Source organism: Psammomys obesus, unplaced genomic scaffold (genome assembly GCF_907164565.1).
Source record: "Psammomys obesus unplaced genomic scaffold, mPsaObe1.curated_primary_1811, whole genome shotgun sequence".
NCBI classification, from domain to species: Eukaryota; Metazoa; Chordata; class Mammalia; order Rodentia; family Muridae; genus Psammomys; species Psammomys obesus.
The window spans coordinates 15,893,279-15,911,520 of record NW_026592548.1 but is presented as its reverse complement, the minus strand read 5'-3'; the positions used below and the strand labels follow the sequence as shown (position 1 = coordinate 15,911,520).

Below are 18,242 nucleotides of genomic sequence, written 5' to 3'. Positions count from 1 at the left end.
CAGGAGGGGCCTGAGAGTTTGCATTTCTAATAAATTCCCAAGTGGTGCATTGCCGGCCAGGGAGCTATGTCAGAACGACTCGGTGCTACTCACTGGGGAGGCAGGGCATGCCAATCTGCGTACCACATATGAAAAATCAGAACTGAGGCCATATAACTTGCCTAAGACATAATAGCCTTGGATTCAAAAAATTGCTTCTTTGATTCTGTAGTCTATACAGTATCCCAAAGTCGAGAGTCCTAACTTCCATGCTAAGTGGTTTTAGCACCAACCCACGGTCTAGACATTATATTCTGTTCTGTTATAGCAGTAGCAATTGGGGTGAATCCTAGTAATAAGGTCTCTAATGACTCCCAATATTATGTTCCAAATATATTAAAATGTGGATGTTGTGATATGGTCCTAATCAAAGCAAGAGTGGGCAGAATAATATACTCCCAAGAGAAACCTCCTTATGCAGACACAAATGGACAAGGGTAGTGTTTTCCAAAGATGACAGAAGGGCGCCCTGACAACATGCCTGTAGTGTCCACTTGTGACATTTATCTTCTTGTTGAGATTTTTAGTGACATTTCTCCCTTTGTTACCTTCCTCCAAACCTCCCATGGGCCCCTCCCTGCTCTTCACATTCTTAGCCTCTTTTTTCATCATCGTTGCATGCATATGTGCATTTTACACACACATTTATATTATCTCTGTGTATTCTTGCCCATATGACTGCATATAATGGTACTTCTTTATTTTCAGGGCTGACCAGTTGGCACTGGACAACCACTTGGTGTGCTCTTCCCTGGGAGAGAGGGCACCTCTCCCCTTCCAGCTTTACTCAGTTGCTTGTAGTTCTTTGCCTGGGGTTGAGGCCTCGTGGGCTTTCCCCCATCTGTTTGGTGTGTTCCTCGCTGTCCTCCTTATTCAGCTCATGTTTGGGCAGTCACACTGGTAAGACTTTTGCCGATAAAGCTTCTGATGTTACTAGAGACTCAGCATCACAGCACGCTCTCTGATCCTCTGGCTCTTACAATCTTCCTGCCTCTTTTGCAATGTACGCGCTATTGTGCCTGTGTGTTCTTCTGTGGGAGAAGGTGTGAAGGGACGTATGTCACAAGACACTGTGAGCTCAGACAATTTTAAGTTTCACCTTGGGACAAGGTGTTACTTTGTTGTTGGCTGCTGAATATGGCAGGTCGGCAGGCATATGACCTTTGGGGAATCTCTTGTCCCCACCTTCCATCTCACTGTATACACTGGATTACAGATGATTGCTACCACATTTGGCTCGGAGTGGTTCTGCAGCTTCAAACTCAGGTCCTCTGGCTTGCCGAGACATTTCACCAGCAAGAAAAGGAATGCTACTAGGTAGCTGAGCAAAGATTTTGAGTGTTGACAAGCAACTTGGCTTCCGCCAATGCTTACTGAGACCACCGTCCACACCCACTTCTGTAGAACGCAGAGGCCAGGAGTCGGTCTTACCAACTTTTAGCCCCCAGTTTCACTGTCAGTGGCCACAGCAAATTTTGAGGTAATCGGGGAAGGAGTGTGAGGTGGGTGGAACACCCTCCTCACTTGCTGGTGGGAGCGAGGACTGACTCATGGGCATAATGTCCCTGGAGACACGCAGATGGACTCTTCTGCTTTCCAATGTCTGACAAGGGCAGGCTCAGTCACTGTGGTTCAGGGTGTAAATGGAAATCACTTGCTTATTTGCAGTAGTCCCAGTTTGGTGAAAACCTCACGGTGTAGTCCTGTAAACTCGAATCTCGAGTGCAGGCAGCTCTAGCTTCTGAATCCTGCCTTAATGTCCCTGTGCTCCACATCTGCCTCTGGGGGCCTGTTTCCTGAGCAGCAGCAGCCTCCACATGTCAATGGCCAATCTGAAGTTTGGTCTCACTTGTCTCCTAGAAATCTTAAGATTTGCCATTTACAAATGGTAACTGAAAGATTGACATTTAATTTTTTTCCCCCTGCTAAGTAGTCGTATCCCACCTAACACTTTTGAGAGAAGGGAGTGGGGACTATAAGAGGTGCGGAGGAGAAAGGAAAGAGCTAATCTTAGACAGACGAGCTTATCAACAGAAATAACCCAATCCCAACAACTGAGGTGGTTGACCCTAAATTTGAAGTTCAGGTGAACCAGCAAAGACATTTTAAAATCAATTGTTCTGCAACATGTAAGTCAGTGATGAGCACGTAAAATAATTGAGTCAATGGGAATGTGGATAGTGGGGTTTTAGTCTTTAAAATGTGTCGACTATATATATTCAAATATTTATGTATATACTAAAAAAGGCTTGTTTCTTAAGCCAAATAGACATAATAGCACCTAACCAGAATCAATAGACCTTTTACATAAATTGGAAGAGTAAGGATTTATGGGTATACTACCTCCTTCGGTATACAAAGTCCTTGAGGTTCATTTAAGTTGCAAGTAATTTAAGGCAGTATGTGCCGCAACGGTGTTTGTGCATATAATTTTGGAAGAGAGAATCCAGAATGTCTTCATAAGTTGTTTGAGCTTACTCTTGATAAACAGTTTTCAAGTGGAGACTGACAGGAGAAATTATACGCAAAGCCCATGCTGCTGGAACTTGGAGGCACAGCTCAGTTCGGGAAGTCTCACTAGGAGATGAGGCGAGGAGGATGCAGTTGCCCTAAAGTGCTGTGAGGCAGGCTCTAATAAAAAAGCCTATAGAATCGTCAGCCTCCAGCCTCGTCCCGACCAGTCATTTGTCAGGTCCTCAAACCCGTCAAGTCAAGCCTCCCACACTGCTTCCCTTCTCTCCAAGCCCCATACATCCCTTACTGGCCCTCACTGGCTGAGCAGTTTGACTCATAATCAACAAACCAGAAAGGTACTTTAAATATTTTGGGATTCACCCAATTGTTAAAATGAGCTGCTTCTCTCGGCTTCATTTATACTGTAGCTCTAACTCTAGAACAGGTACCTTTCTGGAAACACTGCCAGCAAACTAAATTCAACCACTTTTATCAACATTCCTATCCCTACAGACTCCTCAGTTATGTATCTGTAGTGATGGTTCTGCAATTAGTTAACTAATTTTACCTTCTGAATGGAGTCTTCAGAGCCCCAGCCTTCTAAAGCACAAAAGCTGGCCAGCTGCAGTTAAGAGTTTAGAAGGCTGATGTACTCCCTTTAAAAAGATAACTGCCCTTTAACCCACTGCTGCAAAAGCACGGTTGCAGGCATAAGGTCATTGTGCAACTCAAATGCTGATTTCTGTATCCCCCAACTCCATTATCTGCTTGCAATCATCGTTCAGAGAATCTCAGTGTTGTATAAACACTGCTCCCCAATTATCCCCTATGCCAACAAAGCAGCCTACAGCCAATCGCTGAGCAGGGGAGAGAATAGGGCTAGACTTTTTGCCAGGCATGGGGAGGAGGAAGAGGGGATTCAGCTGAGAAAGAGGGATTCAGCCATGGGACAGGTCAAAGAGACATCAGGAGAATCACACTTGTGTGATAACTGGGTTAAAAGAGAAACTGAGAAACAAACACAGTTTTGTAAAAATAGCTGTAACACATGGTAAGGTTGGATGTCCCACCGGACACTTCACTGAGACTATTTTGAACACTTGACTGGCAAAATGAGCCAGGATGTGTAAGCAGACTTTGTAGACAGTAGGACATAGAAAACAACGCTCATTGTGACAATTTTCAAGGAAGATTTTCTTTGCAATGACAGAATCTTATTCTACAGAGGTTGACAACAGCAGTGGTTGTGATACATTTATCTGGTAATCTACTAAGTTATTTATTACATATTGGGTACCACCTGCTCTGCTTATAATGTAGCTGATCTTTTCAATCTGTCACAGCTTATATTACTTTCATTCTAGAGATAAGGGCACTAAGAGCTGTAATGAATAACACCAGCTCAGGGAGCCAAGGGGAAGAGGCAACACTGACTGCCTTCACATCACATCTGGTGATGTCAGGTCTGTCTCAAAACCACCATAGTACTCCAATCTGAGACTGCTTCTTCCTATCACCTCAAAAACAATCCCCTGGTAAATGCCAGGGGATTGAGTAGAAGCTATAGGCAGGAAAGTACCATGCCAGAAGAGAGAAAAATGAAGACTGAGTATTGTTGAATTTCAACTGTCTTTTTCAAACAAAGATATTACGAACACTCAGGTGGAGGCACCCCCTCTACCGCTCCAAATAAACCCTGTCTCAACCTAGAGCATCCCTTCATATAATGCTGACAAAGAGTATAAAGGGCTAAGCGTCATCTAGGGGGCACAGTAGCAGTGGCAGAATATTTACAAGCTGGTATAGTGTTCCTACCCATGCTATAGGCCTAAAGAAAATAATTAGGAACACAAAGGGTTAGCAGCACAATGTTCTTCAAAGCAGTTTATTAGTGAAAAACTGGAAACCTAAAGTTCAACAGTAGTTTAATAAAATGTGGCACATATGAAGAAATATCATGCAGTCATTAAAAAAGATGTAGAAATACATATGACACAGCAAGATAGTCATGGTACTGTCGAGTGAAAAAGTTACAAAACAGCATGTACAATTTGATCCCATTAAAAAAAAACCTCTAAGTGTACAGAGACTCTGGAGGCCACACACCCCAGTCACAGCTTCTCCTTGGATGGTGGAACTGTAGGCCACTTTTTTATTTTTACCTCTAGAGTTTTTTGTTTTGTCAGCATGTTATGACTTGTATTAATAAAAAAGCAGTAACAATTCTTAAAAAGTCTACTTTGACATAGGAATAAGTAGAGCTTAGCAACCTGAGGTACAGAGATGTATAGACGTTAGTCTCATACTGCTTCAGTGGTTTGTCAGGGTGTTTGGATGCTAAACACCAGTTCAAAGGCACTGTATGGGAATATGGTGGATAAAGCTCATCTTTCTTCAGAACACAATCTTTCTAATGCTGCGGCCTTTTAATATAGTTCCTCATGTTGTGGTGACCCCAGGCATAAAATTATTTTTGTTGCTACTTCATAACTGTAATTTTGCTCCTGTTTTGAAGTGCAATGTAAATATCTGTGTTTTCTGATGGTCTTGGGTGACTCCTGTGAAAGGGTCATCCACAAGTGGAGAACCACTGCTTTAGACAATAGGTCCACATTCCTAGAAACTTTCTATGTCACCCAGGTCCTGGCATTCTAAGCAATACTTTCCTTACTGACACTAAGTGATACTTTTTAACCTTTATACCCACTTCTTAAAACTGGTCTGAAAGTACCTCAGCCAGTTAGAGCGATGGGAAGGCTCACACAAGGCAAAGGGAAATGTTCAAGTGTTGTCAATTGTAGGCCCCTGAGGGTGAAAGGCCAGCTCTGTTTGCTCTGCAGCAGGATCATGCAAATGGTTTACTGTACAACTGTGGGGCCCTGCTTCCAGATTTTGGCTCAGTACATCTTGGGGAAGACAAAGGTATTAGCATTTTTTTAACCCAACAAGAGCCAGGCTGTGTGCTAAGAGTAATTTATGATTAACAGAATTATAGTCTTTATCTTAGAAAGGCTACATTATAGAGTGACAGGTACATGCTAAATAAATAAATTATAAAAATAACAATATAATTACAATTAATAGTTAGAACACAGTAAAGAAAGTGAAATTAACATTTTGTCTTAAAATATTTAAAAAGCTGTCACATGAAAGACTAACACTAATTCCACAGGCCCATGTAGACAGAAAGTATAAATAAGGTAAAATATTTGAAAACAGCAATTAGCATGTCAACAAGATCCCAGGCTACGCTGATACTGCTAGTTTGAAGTCTTGCACTTTGACAACATTTCTAATTAGGACAAAGTGGGAGACGGGCCAGTGTGGAACTTTCTTTAATGTCATAGTTTTCTGAGGAGACAGGTGCTACACAGGGAAGCAGAGGGCTTGGAGCAAACTGGCTGTCAGGCATTCTCCCTTGACAGCTCTTCACTCTGGCTTGTGCAACCAGGCAACTCATTTAAAAATCTCAGGTATTGGGGGATAAGAAAGAGGATTGCCAGGGACTGTGCATCAGACAAAGTCTGCGAGGCCTTTTGGCACAAACAAGACTGTCCCATGCAGTCATTTTCTCCTGCTCCACTTTACCTCAGAAATACCTAACAGGGCTTCCTTGTATTCTATTATCTGGGAGAGAACAGACTGGGAGAATGGCTGTGGCACACTGAGGGTGCTGGCCTTCCACTTATTTTCCTTGTTCCTTGAATGAGGTGCATTCTCATTTTAGGAACCTCATCTCCTGCAATCTGAATTTTTTTGATTAGCACCATGAAAAATGTTTTAAGTATAATCTTGCGGGTTAATTACTTTAAGGACAAAGGCGGATAAAGTCCATTTCTTTTTCAGTTTGTGGAGAGCCTATAAATACCTCCTTGTTTATTATTTCATGAATGTATGTACCCTTCACTCATTACTGTGCTACTGAGTTATGCTTAGGGGTCAAGGGTTTATTTAACTTTTAACTGCACCATGAATTAATAGGCTTCACAAGAGTTTTCTTCTATGCTTAACAATCTCATTGGGCCTATACCTGAGCAAAAACTAAACACATAACTTTAAGTCAAAACCTAAATTAAACAAAATATCCAACCAATCAAACCTCATTAAAACAAACAAACAAACAAAAAATAAACAAAAGAATGTGCCTAAGGATTATACTGGATTTGTGGTAGACAAAGGTACAAGGAGCCTTTGCTCCTATTAATATATGGTATGAATCCTCTATTAGCTCAGTGCAGCTTCAGTAACCAGCAACCCTGCTACAGCGCTCACACTGAATGTGGTGGGTGGAGAGTGGGATTCCAGGGAGTAAGCACAGCACAGGTGTAGGACATGTGCCCCAGCCCAGGCACAGCCCACACATAATGGTGTCAGGGGCTTTGACAAAGAGCATCTGTGTTTACAAAATGTTTGTATGTGCCAGGTCTTTGCCTAAGAGAACAAAACACAAAGTGACACTTGTGCAATAGTTTCCTGGTAAATGGCAAACATATCCCCATTTTACCAATTAAAAAAAAAAAAAAGAAAAAAAAAGGCAGTTCTAAATCTGAGTTGTATCCCAAGGAGTCCAACATGTGAGGATATGAACACAGGATCAATTCAGTCCATATTTTTATTTTCTCCTGTATTGTTCTATTCCCAATAAACTTAATTTGCAGAACTAAAGCTGCCATTTAAACTCACCTAAAGTTTTACAGTCCATCAAAACCTAAATTTGGACAAATATAACAGATGGTACTTTAGGCTGTAAAACTTTCTTTCTAAAGGAGAAAAAAATATATATTCACTTGATTCTCTAGAACATTAGCCATCTCAAGCTGTTTTTGGAGTTTTGAGTATGTAATTCAAGTGTGAGTCAGAGCCTTACACAACTATAAAACTATAAAACTGCAGAGGAATTTATCTTACAGCACGAAAAATAAAGGGGCTGTTAATGCTGAGACCAAGAACTAAGTTTTCCATGTTTACCAAGCTCTTAGGAGCTTTTAACACAAATGGATATTTTAAAGTGCTATTTAAATATCCATCTTTTTTAGAGGCCAAAAGTTTACAATTCAAGAATCTCTCAATAAATGAACTACACTTTTATTTCACTGTTAAGCTACTCTGAATAAACTTATGCTCTCTTGGTTCCAAGCCTAGTACAACTTTTTCCTTCTACCTGGGTCAGCTTCTGACTTCTCAAATCCAAACAAGGTAATTCCTAAACATAGTCCTTTCTATTTCTTCCATCATAACATTAATCCTGTTACAGGTTAAACTTTCTTCTTTTGTCTTCTTTAGGAGCATCTTATTCCTAGTAGTATACTTGGTTGATCAACTAAGTACCTGGTCCTCAACAAATGTCTTTTGAATGGATGGATGAATGAATAATGAATGAATGAGAACTGAAGACCTAACAAAAAAATTTCTCAACTGTCAATTTACAGCAACTTTTGCTGATGTATAGCATGGTCCTCATAGCAATTCTCTGGTTCCAAATGTGTCGTTAGTAATTTCCAGAGGGTATACTCCATAACCAGAGACCCTGATAAACTACATTCATTGCATATTATTTACCCTATAATGAATACTGTTGCACTAATCCTTATTTTCACACACATTTGTTGTTCAACAACAAATCTTCACTGTAGTGTAGTATGTTCTTAGTGGATGCAATTCTGATTATTCATCAAAGTGTGGCAACTGAATAATCTTAAGAGTATTCTTGGTGAATGAACTTGTCCCCAGTGTTCTGCACCTTAACAACATTATGAAATAAGGTAATACTTTTCAAGGACTCAACTTTAAAATAAACTATCCAGTAGTGTTTTAAGTATAAACAAATAAACTGAACCTAACCCAACCCAAAACTCCAAAGCCAAGAGACCCTGCTACAGCATAGTATCTAAGTCATCTGATTCCTATTGGACAGCAAGGTAAAAATGATTTTTTACTTCATTCTTTGGCTACTGTACCTAATAAATGAGTCACTGGTATCATGCACAATAAATTTATTTTGCATAAAGAAAAAGCTGTTGTTAATGAAAAATTCAGTAGAAAACAATCCTTTTGTTTTTAAGTTGGGGATCAAAAGTAGAAGTTGCTTGTTAGTGAAACCTCAGTAGAAAGAGAATTGTATAAGAAAACATTCTTGTCATGAAATCGCTAACATAAATTTTATAATGAAGTATTAACCATGCAATATTATTGGCAGAGTAGCCAGTTTCTTGATGGCTTGTAATATTTCATTTTCAGTCTCTATGACATTAACATGAAAGACATTAAACCTGTTTAAGAGTTACTGAATATAAATATGGTGTCACGAAGGGTCTCCCTATTTAATTGAGAAGTTCTAAGTAGGTAATTGGCACCTTGCCCTTCTGATTTCCTCTTTCCCCCATTAGCCAGTCTGAATCCATTCCAACGACACTGAACACAGTGATTACCTACAAAATATAATATTTCCAATTATTAACTATATTAAATACATATGCTTATTTTTACAATACAAATCAGGTTTGTACTAAATGTTTAAATTAATCACTATTTAAAGACTTTAAACATCAGCTGAAAAAAATCACATTTAGCTCAAAAATTATGCATTTTATCAGTGGCAGTTTTATACTTAAGTAAAACTTATTTGTACAAACATGTTAAACATTATTTCTATTATCTACTATATAAAATGAAAAAGTTAAAGTGTCAATATTAACAACTGAAATTCATGAAACATTCATAATAAATTATTTCCAAGTCAGTAGTGAGGAATCTGTACTTCGGTCTAATATTAGACTTAGTATGTCTGCCTATGATGTAAATTTTTCCTATACAGATATCACTCACCTCATCTGCTAGAAGTGACAACTCAGTACTATTTGCAGCATCATAATCATAGAGAACCCTGGCCTTCCTGCTGCCGCTTAATTCTTTAAGGTCATTGAGGTTGGAAGAGGAGGCCATTATTAGGCTACCCGCTGGAGCCACAGCAGAAGGACCAATTGCATTTGACAGAGCAGATGGCACAGGTGTCCCGGAGGTCTGATTGTTGTTAGAAAGATAATTGGATGGAAAACTGTTGAAAACAAAAACAAAAACCAAACCAAACCTCAATTATCTACTTTTGAGTGGTTGAAGTTCCTCACTATCACCACCTGGTGGCACCACTTACCAACTTCCCCACTGGAAAGATTTAGAGACCTTCCTATTTCAGTGAGGAAGTCTGTGGTCTTCCACTTCCCTCTTAGGTGGCACTCCAATGTAAACTCCATAAAGGCAGCTTCAGAGCTGCCTCTCTCTGGTGACTTAAATTTAGAGAACATTTTGGCCAACATTCCTCCTTGGGGTGTATGAATATGGATTTTTACCCTTAAATGCTGTCAAGACTATATATGCCAATATACACACATGTACATATTATATGAGATAGTATATAATATTAATCTCTTCCTCTCTGTGAACTGTTAAATAAAAACAAAAAAGAGCTAAATAGTAGGTAGTACTGTATTCATGACATTTCCTTAATATTTTGGGAAGTATCTGGTTGCTAGAGCTTTGTCAAAAAACCAATATATCACATTTTCCTATCAGCCATGTAACAAGTATGTACTATCTAATATGCTCAGCATTGCTACTTTAAGCTCAAGACATTAGATGAATTGATGTCATAATTACTGTAAGGGACACAGACTTAGAGATAAAAGATTCAAATTAATTAATTATGATTGATAATTATGATGAAATGTAAGACTCAACAGAATACAGCCAATTTCACAAGTTAATTTTTTTGTTATTTTAAAGAAAAAATAAAAGTCCTAGAATGAACAAGTGACACAGTGCAGTGTTCCGATGCATGTGAAGACTCTCTGTGCAGCAACACAAAGAGACAGCAGGCCCGAGCATGCTAAGTACATGGTCTTCTACTGAGCCCAACAGCCAGCCCAAGGTTCCGCTTTAATCCATCACTAAAACATACAATACCTTTTATCAGGTAGGCTGTATGAAATCCATACCTCTGGAAAATAGCGTTTGTTTTTAAATCTTTTCAACTTATTTGTTTTACATTACGTATAAGGATGTTTTACCTGAATGCATATATGTGCACCACACATTCCTGTTGGACCACTGGAACTGAGGTTACGATAGTTGTGAGCTACCACATGGGTGTAGGAATTGTACCCAGGTCTGCCCAAAAGCAAGTTCTCTTAACCACTGAGCCATCTCTATAGCCTGAAATTTTCTTTTATGACTGCTGTGCCACCGAGAACCAGCCAGCTACCAGCAACATCCCTTGTCTTACTCTTATCTCCTTCTGTCACTTTCTGTCCTATACTGCTCTTCCGGCTGAATCTAGAGGCCAACAGTGAAGGGACCCTCTACTTCCCATTCCCACTCTTCCTAACCAACTCTCAGACCTTCACATTACTCAACTATACACTGTCCACCATCTTTTATTGCACACATATGAAGGGTTTTCATTTTTAGAACATAATTCTTGACTAAACTGATGATGCTATATCATAATTCTTGGTGATTTTAATACTCACATAGACAATCTTCCAAAACTTTAGCCTCTTACGTCCATCAACTTCTCTGTTGCTTTTACACCAGATCCTAGTTGCTATCCATCCTCAAACTCACATGGAGACCTTATCACTTTCAGCATTTGTAAGGTGAATAAGCAGTTTCCACAACCTATTCTCTCATCACTCTTTCCTCTAATAATTCCACTCAAGCAGTTTGCCAATATCATACTATTCTTTCTTCATGTCTATAATTAATTATTCTAACCACACTGTGCTTGCATATTCTTTACATCACTAATATTCACTTGGCAACATCTCCCCAACACACAGACTCAGTACTAGCGTAGCCACTGTGTCAGGAGAAAAAGAAAAACCTCTGTTGCTTTGTCTTACATTTATGAGTAGAACCCCTTATATGGGTCCACAATGTTACCTGGCAATTTTATGTTAGCTCTAGGAAATTCACTTCTGTTCTCCTGGTGACCACTTGATATTCATTTATCTTCAAAATGTCAGCCATTCTCCCTGTAGCTCTACACTCAGCCGAGGGACTTGGTCCTATTTAATAGTGAGGAAAGCGGCAGCGACTTTCCTACTGCTGCTGTTGCCGCCCGTATTTTGAGGCTAGTCCTGTTAGAGGTATACAGAACTGCATCTTGAGGGTCATTACTCTAGTAACCCTTCCCCTCTGTCCAACATAATCACATGCTCTCAAGCTACTTGGTCATTCTCATCAACCTGCAAATCTACTGTTATTTCTAATTAAAAAAAAAAAAACAAAAAACAAAACATCAGACCCTCCTTTCCCCTCTGTCTGTACTTTACTTCCTGTTCTTTACACAAGAACTATTTGGAAACTTATTTGCTGTCACAATTCTTTTCTCACATAACAAGCTTTGTCCACTGTTTAGCCAGCTGGTCTCACTGGTTTAATAATTTGTGATATGATTATGACGCTACTATTCCTTTCTAACTCACCACTTCAGCACAAAGCCCTGACTTACATACCTTTATTAAAACAAAGCTCTGAAAGGTGATGCCCATGTTTCTAAGAAATTTTACATTTAAACATGTAGAAATTAATAATTGTAATAACACCAATCAGGTCATTGTAGATTAGTATGTGAAAGCCTTCTAATTACTAAAAGATATAATAAAAAATTACTAACTTGAGTCTGGTACTTGTTTGCTTATGTGAATGTTATGAACTAACCCTGCCCATCTTGTGTGGTGGCAAGGACTGCAAAGTCTATGAAATACACACCTGAGATGGCTGGAGTGTTTGGCACAACGTATGCCCTACAGAAGTGATAGGTGTTACTCACTTACTACTTCCAACAACACTATTACAACATGGCTCTCCTCTCAGAAGTAGCTCTGGTTGGTTAGTATGCTCTGGATGCTTTGTTATTTGTTACTGTTAAGGCCTGCATATAAAAACCTAAAAGTGAACACATAAAAGGATAAAGTGTTTCGTTGTGTAGGCCACGCTGGCCTCCTGCCTGAACACCCGAGTGCTAGGATGGCAGGCATGTGCCATGACTCCTGATCCTCTCTGTCTTAAAAAAGTATCTTGAAATTCACTAAAGGGTTAACATTTCCCCATTCCTGGCGCAGTAACACAATTCTTTGAAGGTTGAGAGGCAAGATGGACTTTCTTGTCTAGACAGCACTGGTTTTATTGTGTACTAGTGATATGTGCTAGTACTGAGTACTAGTGATGCTGCTTTGTTTGAATGGCTGAGTGCTAAGGACTGTGTGGCTTGAGTATGAATGACTAATGGACACAACCCATCTGCTGCTATATTTGCAGTGTGTCAGGGAACAATGGAGAGAGATTGTTAACGTTTTTCAGGCTTAAATTGTTCTGCCTTCAGACATGAATACTACTAAAAAAACACCAAGTATGAAGAAATGTGTACCAGGCAGATCTACCAGAAAACTAATAGGCTGCAGTTTGTTTTGAAGATCTAAAATTAGCTTTGTGATGTTGCCTAACTTTAGTCTAGGCCTAAAGCTGAAGGATAAATTTGCAGAATGAACTCTGCAGTGACTCTTTTTAAACTGTATTTCTTGAAACAATATTTTGATGTTTTCCCTTCAAATATCACATACCACTCCTCTTACTTAATGGTTACATAAATGCCAGAAACTCCTTATTACAATTTACTTTTAAGGCCATTCATGGTGCAACCCAGCCAACTCCTCTAGCCTCACAAACAATTTCTTTCTCCACTAAACACTATGCTTTCACTAGAATAAAATATTGTCAATTACCCAAACTTGCTGCTTCTCTTTCTTCTGTACCCTGGTTTGCCTGTAACATTCATGCTTGCCTTGTTCTTCATCTAGAAGGCTCTCACCAAAATAACTCCATCTGGGAATCTCAGCTGGGCCATAATTAGATGTCCTCACAACACCCTACCCCTTCAACTCTTTTACATGGCTGGTCTGTCCATGGCTGACACGATTTCAAATGTCTGCTGCATGCTTTATTGCTAATGTCACCTTGAAATGTGAGCTCCGTCAAGGCGAAGTACCCTAGCATGTTGTCTGCTGGTGGTTAAGTCCGGAATATACATGAGACCTATCGAAGGTATTTCATAAGTTATTTTGGTAATTAAATGATTCTGTTAAGTGCTTTATATATGCTTTTGCTTTAGAGTATAATACCATACTCAAAATAATTATGTAAGGGGCTTGAGGTCTTTGGATTATTCCAAAATTAACAAATCTGAATTAGCTTATTTTTAAGGCACAACTGTTAATGTAGTTATAGCTATCTTCCTCAACACAGAGCAAAAAAATATTTAGTAGTAAGAGAAAAGTTAGGCTTCAATATAACTATCACTTTCTTTATATGGCACTAAAAAACTATGCCCCTAATTATCTTATTTCTGCTAGTATTCTTTTGTGCTAGAAAAACTAAAAATGTACCTCGTAAGTCTGACAGTAACAAAAAGAGGCAAAACCCTTAACTTTAATTTTTATTCCTGCTATTGGATTACACATAAAAATCTTATTTTTTTAAAATTTAAATTTCATTTATTTTCTGTGGTGTGTGTGTGTGTGTGTGTGTGTGTGTGTGTGGTGTGTACTTGTGCCATGGTGAGCATGCAGAGGTCAGAGGACACCTTTCAGGTGTGAGTTCTTTCCTTTCACCATGTGGATGTTAGGAATTGAACTCAGGTCATCAGGCTTGGCCCATCACCTTTACCCACACCATCAGCCCCACATAAAACATCTGAACGTCTTCATTAGGACTTAAAAAATTATATCATAATTGTTTTTGTAAGTGTGCCCTCCCTCATGTCTCTGCTACCTGGCTCCCATCTTGCTGCCGCAGAGCTGTGATTACAGACACAGGCTACTGTGCCTGACTTGCTCAGTTTGCCATGCTGGTGTGCCCAGTGCTTATCCGCTGAGCCTTCCTCTCCAGTCTCCACCCTTCCTTATTATGACTCTTACATAGAAAAAGGAAATGGCTACCTTCCCAGTTGTTTCTGTAGGTCTAACATGTACTGGTAGCATTGTGCATAGTAAGTCATCTGGGCTTCCACAAAGTCATTCAGACAGCGGAGATGGTGGGCCTGTATGGAAAAAGTCACAGTGAGTTCAAGCAAAGGAGAACCCAGGATGCACTGCTGTGAGGGACTTCACACACACTACTGTAAAGCTTACTGGCGTTGGTATTCCTACCAGGCTTACTAAGACTAATTCCGGGGAACAATACATTGACAAGTTTTGTTCAGCCAACAGGAACCAACATGAAGATTTATGAAGTGGGAAAAATGAGTGATGAACTATAAGAGGAAATTTAAAATATTTCTTCAGATCCCTTCTGAACTACCACATTCCTTGACAGATAACTGACACAGAGGCTCTGTTTAAAGGCAGTGTCTGTTAAGTAGCCCAGAGCGCCTTCAACTTCACAAACTTCTCCTCAGCTGCTTAAGTGCTGTCTCAGCCTCTTTTCTTGGAAATGATTTAATACTCACATGTGTACTGCTGATTCCCTCTAGCAGAAGTCGGGTAATCTCTGCTTGACGATCAAATTCACTTTGAGTTATTCTTAATTCCTGTTCAGACTTAAATTTGAACATATTTTTAGGTTCTCATTAAAAGATTCAGACCACTTTCAGACCAAAACAAAAACAAAAACAAACCAAAACATACAAAATAACCCCCAATGTTCTCCAAATTAGAATCTGATGATAACCTAATTCTTTTATGTGTACATCTTAGCTGGTTTTTACACCTATCTGTGTCACCAAACACAACTGACAGAACTGATTCCTTACCAACACTTGACTCATGCCAAAGACATATTATGACAGTTAAGATGTCTGTATATGAAACTGAGTATTTTATAAAATCCTAAGAGTACCACCGTTTTATGAGTATGAAGTAATATTATTACTTGTGCTTTTCTTTTGTATTTAAGTTATCAACAGTCTTCAATTTCAAATCAAAGATTGCAGGAGTAAAGACATAGGATGTCCAGCTCTGCTCAGTTACTAACACCTGTTGGTACGACAGGGTCTTGGTTTCCTTCAAAGAATTTTTCCTCCTCCACCTGAACGTTCTTTAACACTTTTTCCCTAAATCATGCATAGTAGACTTTAGACATTAGCATCATTAAGATTAGGGCTTCAAAGTTTTTCTACCAGTTATAGCTGGTCTTCAGTGTTGTGCTAGTATATCATTTTTAAAGGAAAAAGGAAGTGCTCCCACATCCTGATTTGCATGATATAAATACTTTCATGGTGGTTTGTTTCAAGCTACCAAGATGAAGTCACTGACTTTGAAAATGAGAAGTTTGTAGCACTATCGGCTTCTGTTTAGTGCTGGAACAAAATACGTCACTGAAAAATTAACAAAATCTAAAAATTCTAAATACTAGCCTTAAATACTCAAAACTTTAGTAGGAAAATGAGGAGAAAAAAAAATAAAACTTCACAGCTTATTTGAAATAATGAGCTTAATCCCACTACTGGAAATCACTGCTGGTAAGAATCTTTACCATAAATAAATACTCATAAGCAACCACCTGACATCATTCCCAAGATGTAATAAAGCACAGTCAAGCACTCTCTTCTCATAAGTTTTTTAATCTCTTTTATCTTTTGGTGACAAAGTGGCCTGAGAGCCAGTTAACAAAGAAATGCACGATCAGTTGCTATAACCTCCCACAGTCAACAGTACAATTTCCCTGCTCCCTTTCTCAGTTTTCTATGCACTGATGAAAATGTAGTCAGCCAGCTTCTGGTTCCTGTCTTCCCTGCCACGGTAGACTGTCCCTCTAGAACTGTAAGCCAAAACTAGCTTTCTCCTCTAAGCTGCTTTTGGCTGTGATATTTTTATTATTACATCTTGATTGTATGGACTTGTACTTTCTCACACATTGTTCTGTGTTCTGTTCATGCTAGAAGTTCAAAAAAAAAAAAATAAGAAGCAAGGGTAGGACCACACTAAGTTGATTACGATTGCACAGAGGAGGAGGAGACCTTAAGTCAACCACTTCACACTGCGCTGCCAAACCACACAATCAATAAGTCAATAAATTATGCAGGAAACACATGGTAGAATTAGCAAATTTTAAGTTATAAAAGTTCTGAAGCTGTAGTTTGTGCCTGCTCTCAATTACTAACATTACCCTCATCTGGAATGCAGGCTTTGATAGGCCTGAGAATGGGGAGTAAACGACAATTGTCTAAGAAGAACCTAAAATAACATTTGGAATGAGTCGCACTAAAGTCACAATTTTCTTCTTTAAATTCTTGAGTTATAACTAAATTTCCAGCCAAGTCAAAGTGAAAGATGGTAACAGAGGCAGAGGGACAGCTGACGACAAGCACATTGGTAGCTTTTACAAGTAGCAAGCAGTATTAATACTAAGGGAAAGAACAAAAATCCAAAGATCCAACTGTCACATTGTATAATGATGTATATTTTTAATTATGAAATTGACTATAAACAAAATATTTGCTATGCTGTGTTTCATGCAGGTATAAACTGCATGGGAATTTTATGGAAATTTTCTACTAAAGTGACAGAAAAATTCATTTTGGGCTCAAGAGAGCCACCTTTATTTCCCTAAAACTCAGTTCTTTGAAGACAAGAGGTCACAATAGTCAATATTCTTTACACTTAAATATCATTGAAAAAGTAACTGTCAATGACTAAATCCAAGTATTTCACCTGTCCTCAGAAAGGCACTGTGTGAGTAACACTTGCTTAACTGTTGGCTAGGGTTCCTCATGGCGGACACAGAATCTCTGCAGCATAATTCCACTGCTGAAGGAACTGCTATTAGTAAACAAACTTGGTAATTTCCTTAATTTTCAGATTTTAAAAGATTTGTAACATAGGCCATAATTATGTATGGCTACAAGGCTGATGCTGAATGAATGACAACTTAATTCTTGTTTCATGATCCAGCAGTTTAAAATTTTACTTACTTTTGTCACTTCCTCTGCCCAAATCTAGCCAGCATTAAAAATCAGAGAGAAATATAGAACATGAAATAAAGTTGGAATTTAACATTTCCTACAACTTAGTATAAAAAGTGCTTTAATTTAAATGACATACTCTTTCCCTTACAAACTAAATCAGCTGATTATATTATGAGGTCTGCCTTTTATATGTATCAACAGCACCAAATTAAAAATCCTATCACTTTACAAATAAGAACAGCTTTCTCCAATTGAGAATATCTGACCTATCACAGAGAATGTACTCCCATGTAAAATGAGAGGTTTGAACTAAATGATTTTTAACTTCTCTTTGAAGTATAAATTCTAAAATTTTAGGAAATAAAAACAAAACAAGGAACACTGAATGCTATTAAAACAATTACTTTTTTGAGAAACAATTTGAAGTATAATAAATTTAAGGTTGCCAGTTAAATATCTTATTATAGGTAGGTGATAAACAGCTGCAAAACAAATGCTCTTAATAAATAAAGCAAAGTCTTGCTAATTGACATTTTTTTTTTTTTTTTACCATGGACAAAAGGAAACTTATGATTTATACAAAATTAAAAGTGACTGACATAGTCTCAAACTTTCATTTACCTATAGATAAGACAATGGAAATAAAAAAAATGCATTCTCTTGCTATCTAAAGAATGCTATAATTTAGCTAGGGCTTCAAAAATTAATAGCTGGAAACAATAGTTAATACCAAAACTTCAGGTTTATTTTTTCCTGCTTTTAGTTCAATGCTAATAGAATAAAAATAATC

The 18,242-nt window shown here is 38.5% G+C and overlaps 1 protein-coding gene and 1 long non-coding RNA gene across 7 annotated transcripts in view; one reads left to right on the top strand and one right to left on the bottom strand.

Moving 5' to 3' along the window:
* Positions 1-18,242, bottom strand: part of Sh3glb1 (SH3 domain containing GRB2 like, endophilin B1) — a 38,192-nt gene that overhangs the window by 1,835 nt on the left and 18,115 nt on the right. For 4 of the 6 annotated variants that reach the window (XM_055614298.1, XM_055614293.1, XM_055614295.1 and 1 more), the window contains 5 exons: positions 17,459-17,482; positions 14,996-15,085; positions 14,487-14,587; positions 9,319-9,547; positions 4,351-8,921 (listed from right to left, as the gene is read on the bottom strand). In XM_055614298.1, coding sequence (XP_055470273.1) covers positions 8,814-8,921; positions 9,319-9,547; positions 14,487-14,587; positions 14,996-15,085; positions 17,459-17,482 — 552 coding nt within the window. In that variant the 3' untranslated portion in view covers positions 4,351-8,813. Of the gene's footprint in view, positions 1-4,350; positions 8,922-9,318; positions 9,548-14,486; positions 14,588-14,995; positions 15,086-17,458; positions 17,483-18,242 lie in introns of those variants that run through there. The other 2 variants (XM_055614296.1, XM_055614299.1) reach the window with 2 other exon arrangements.
* LOC129682092 (uncharacterized) overlaps positions 1-18,242 on the top strand; it is a 43,856-nt gene that overhangs the window by 13,371 nt on the left and 12,243 nt on the right. The window lies entirely within an intron of this gene.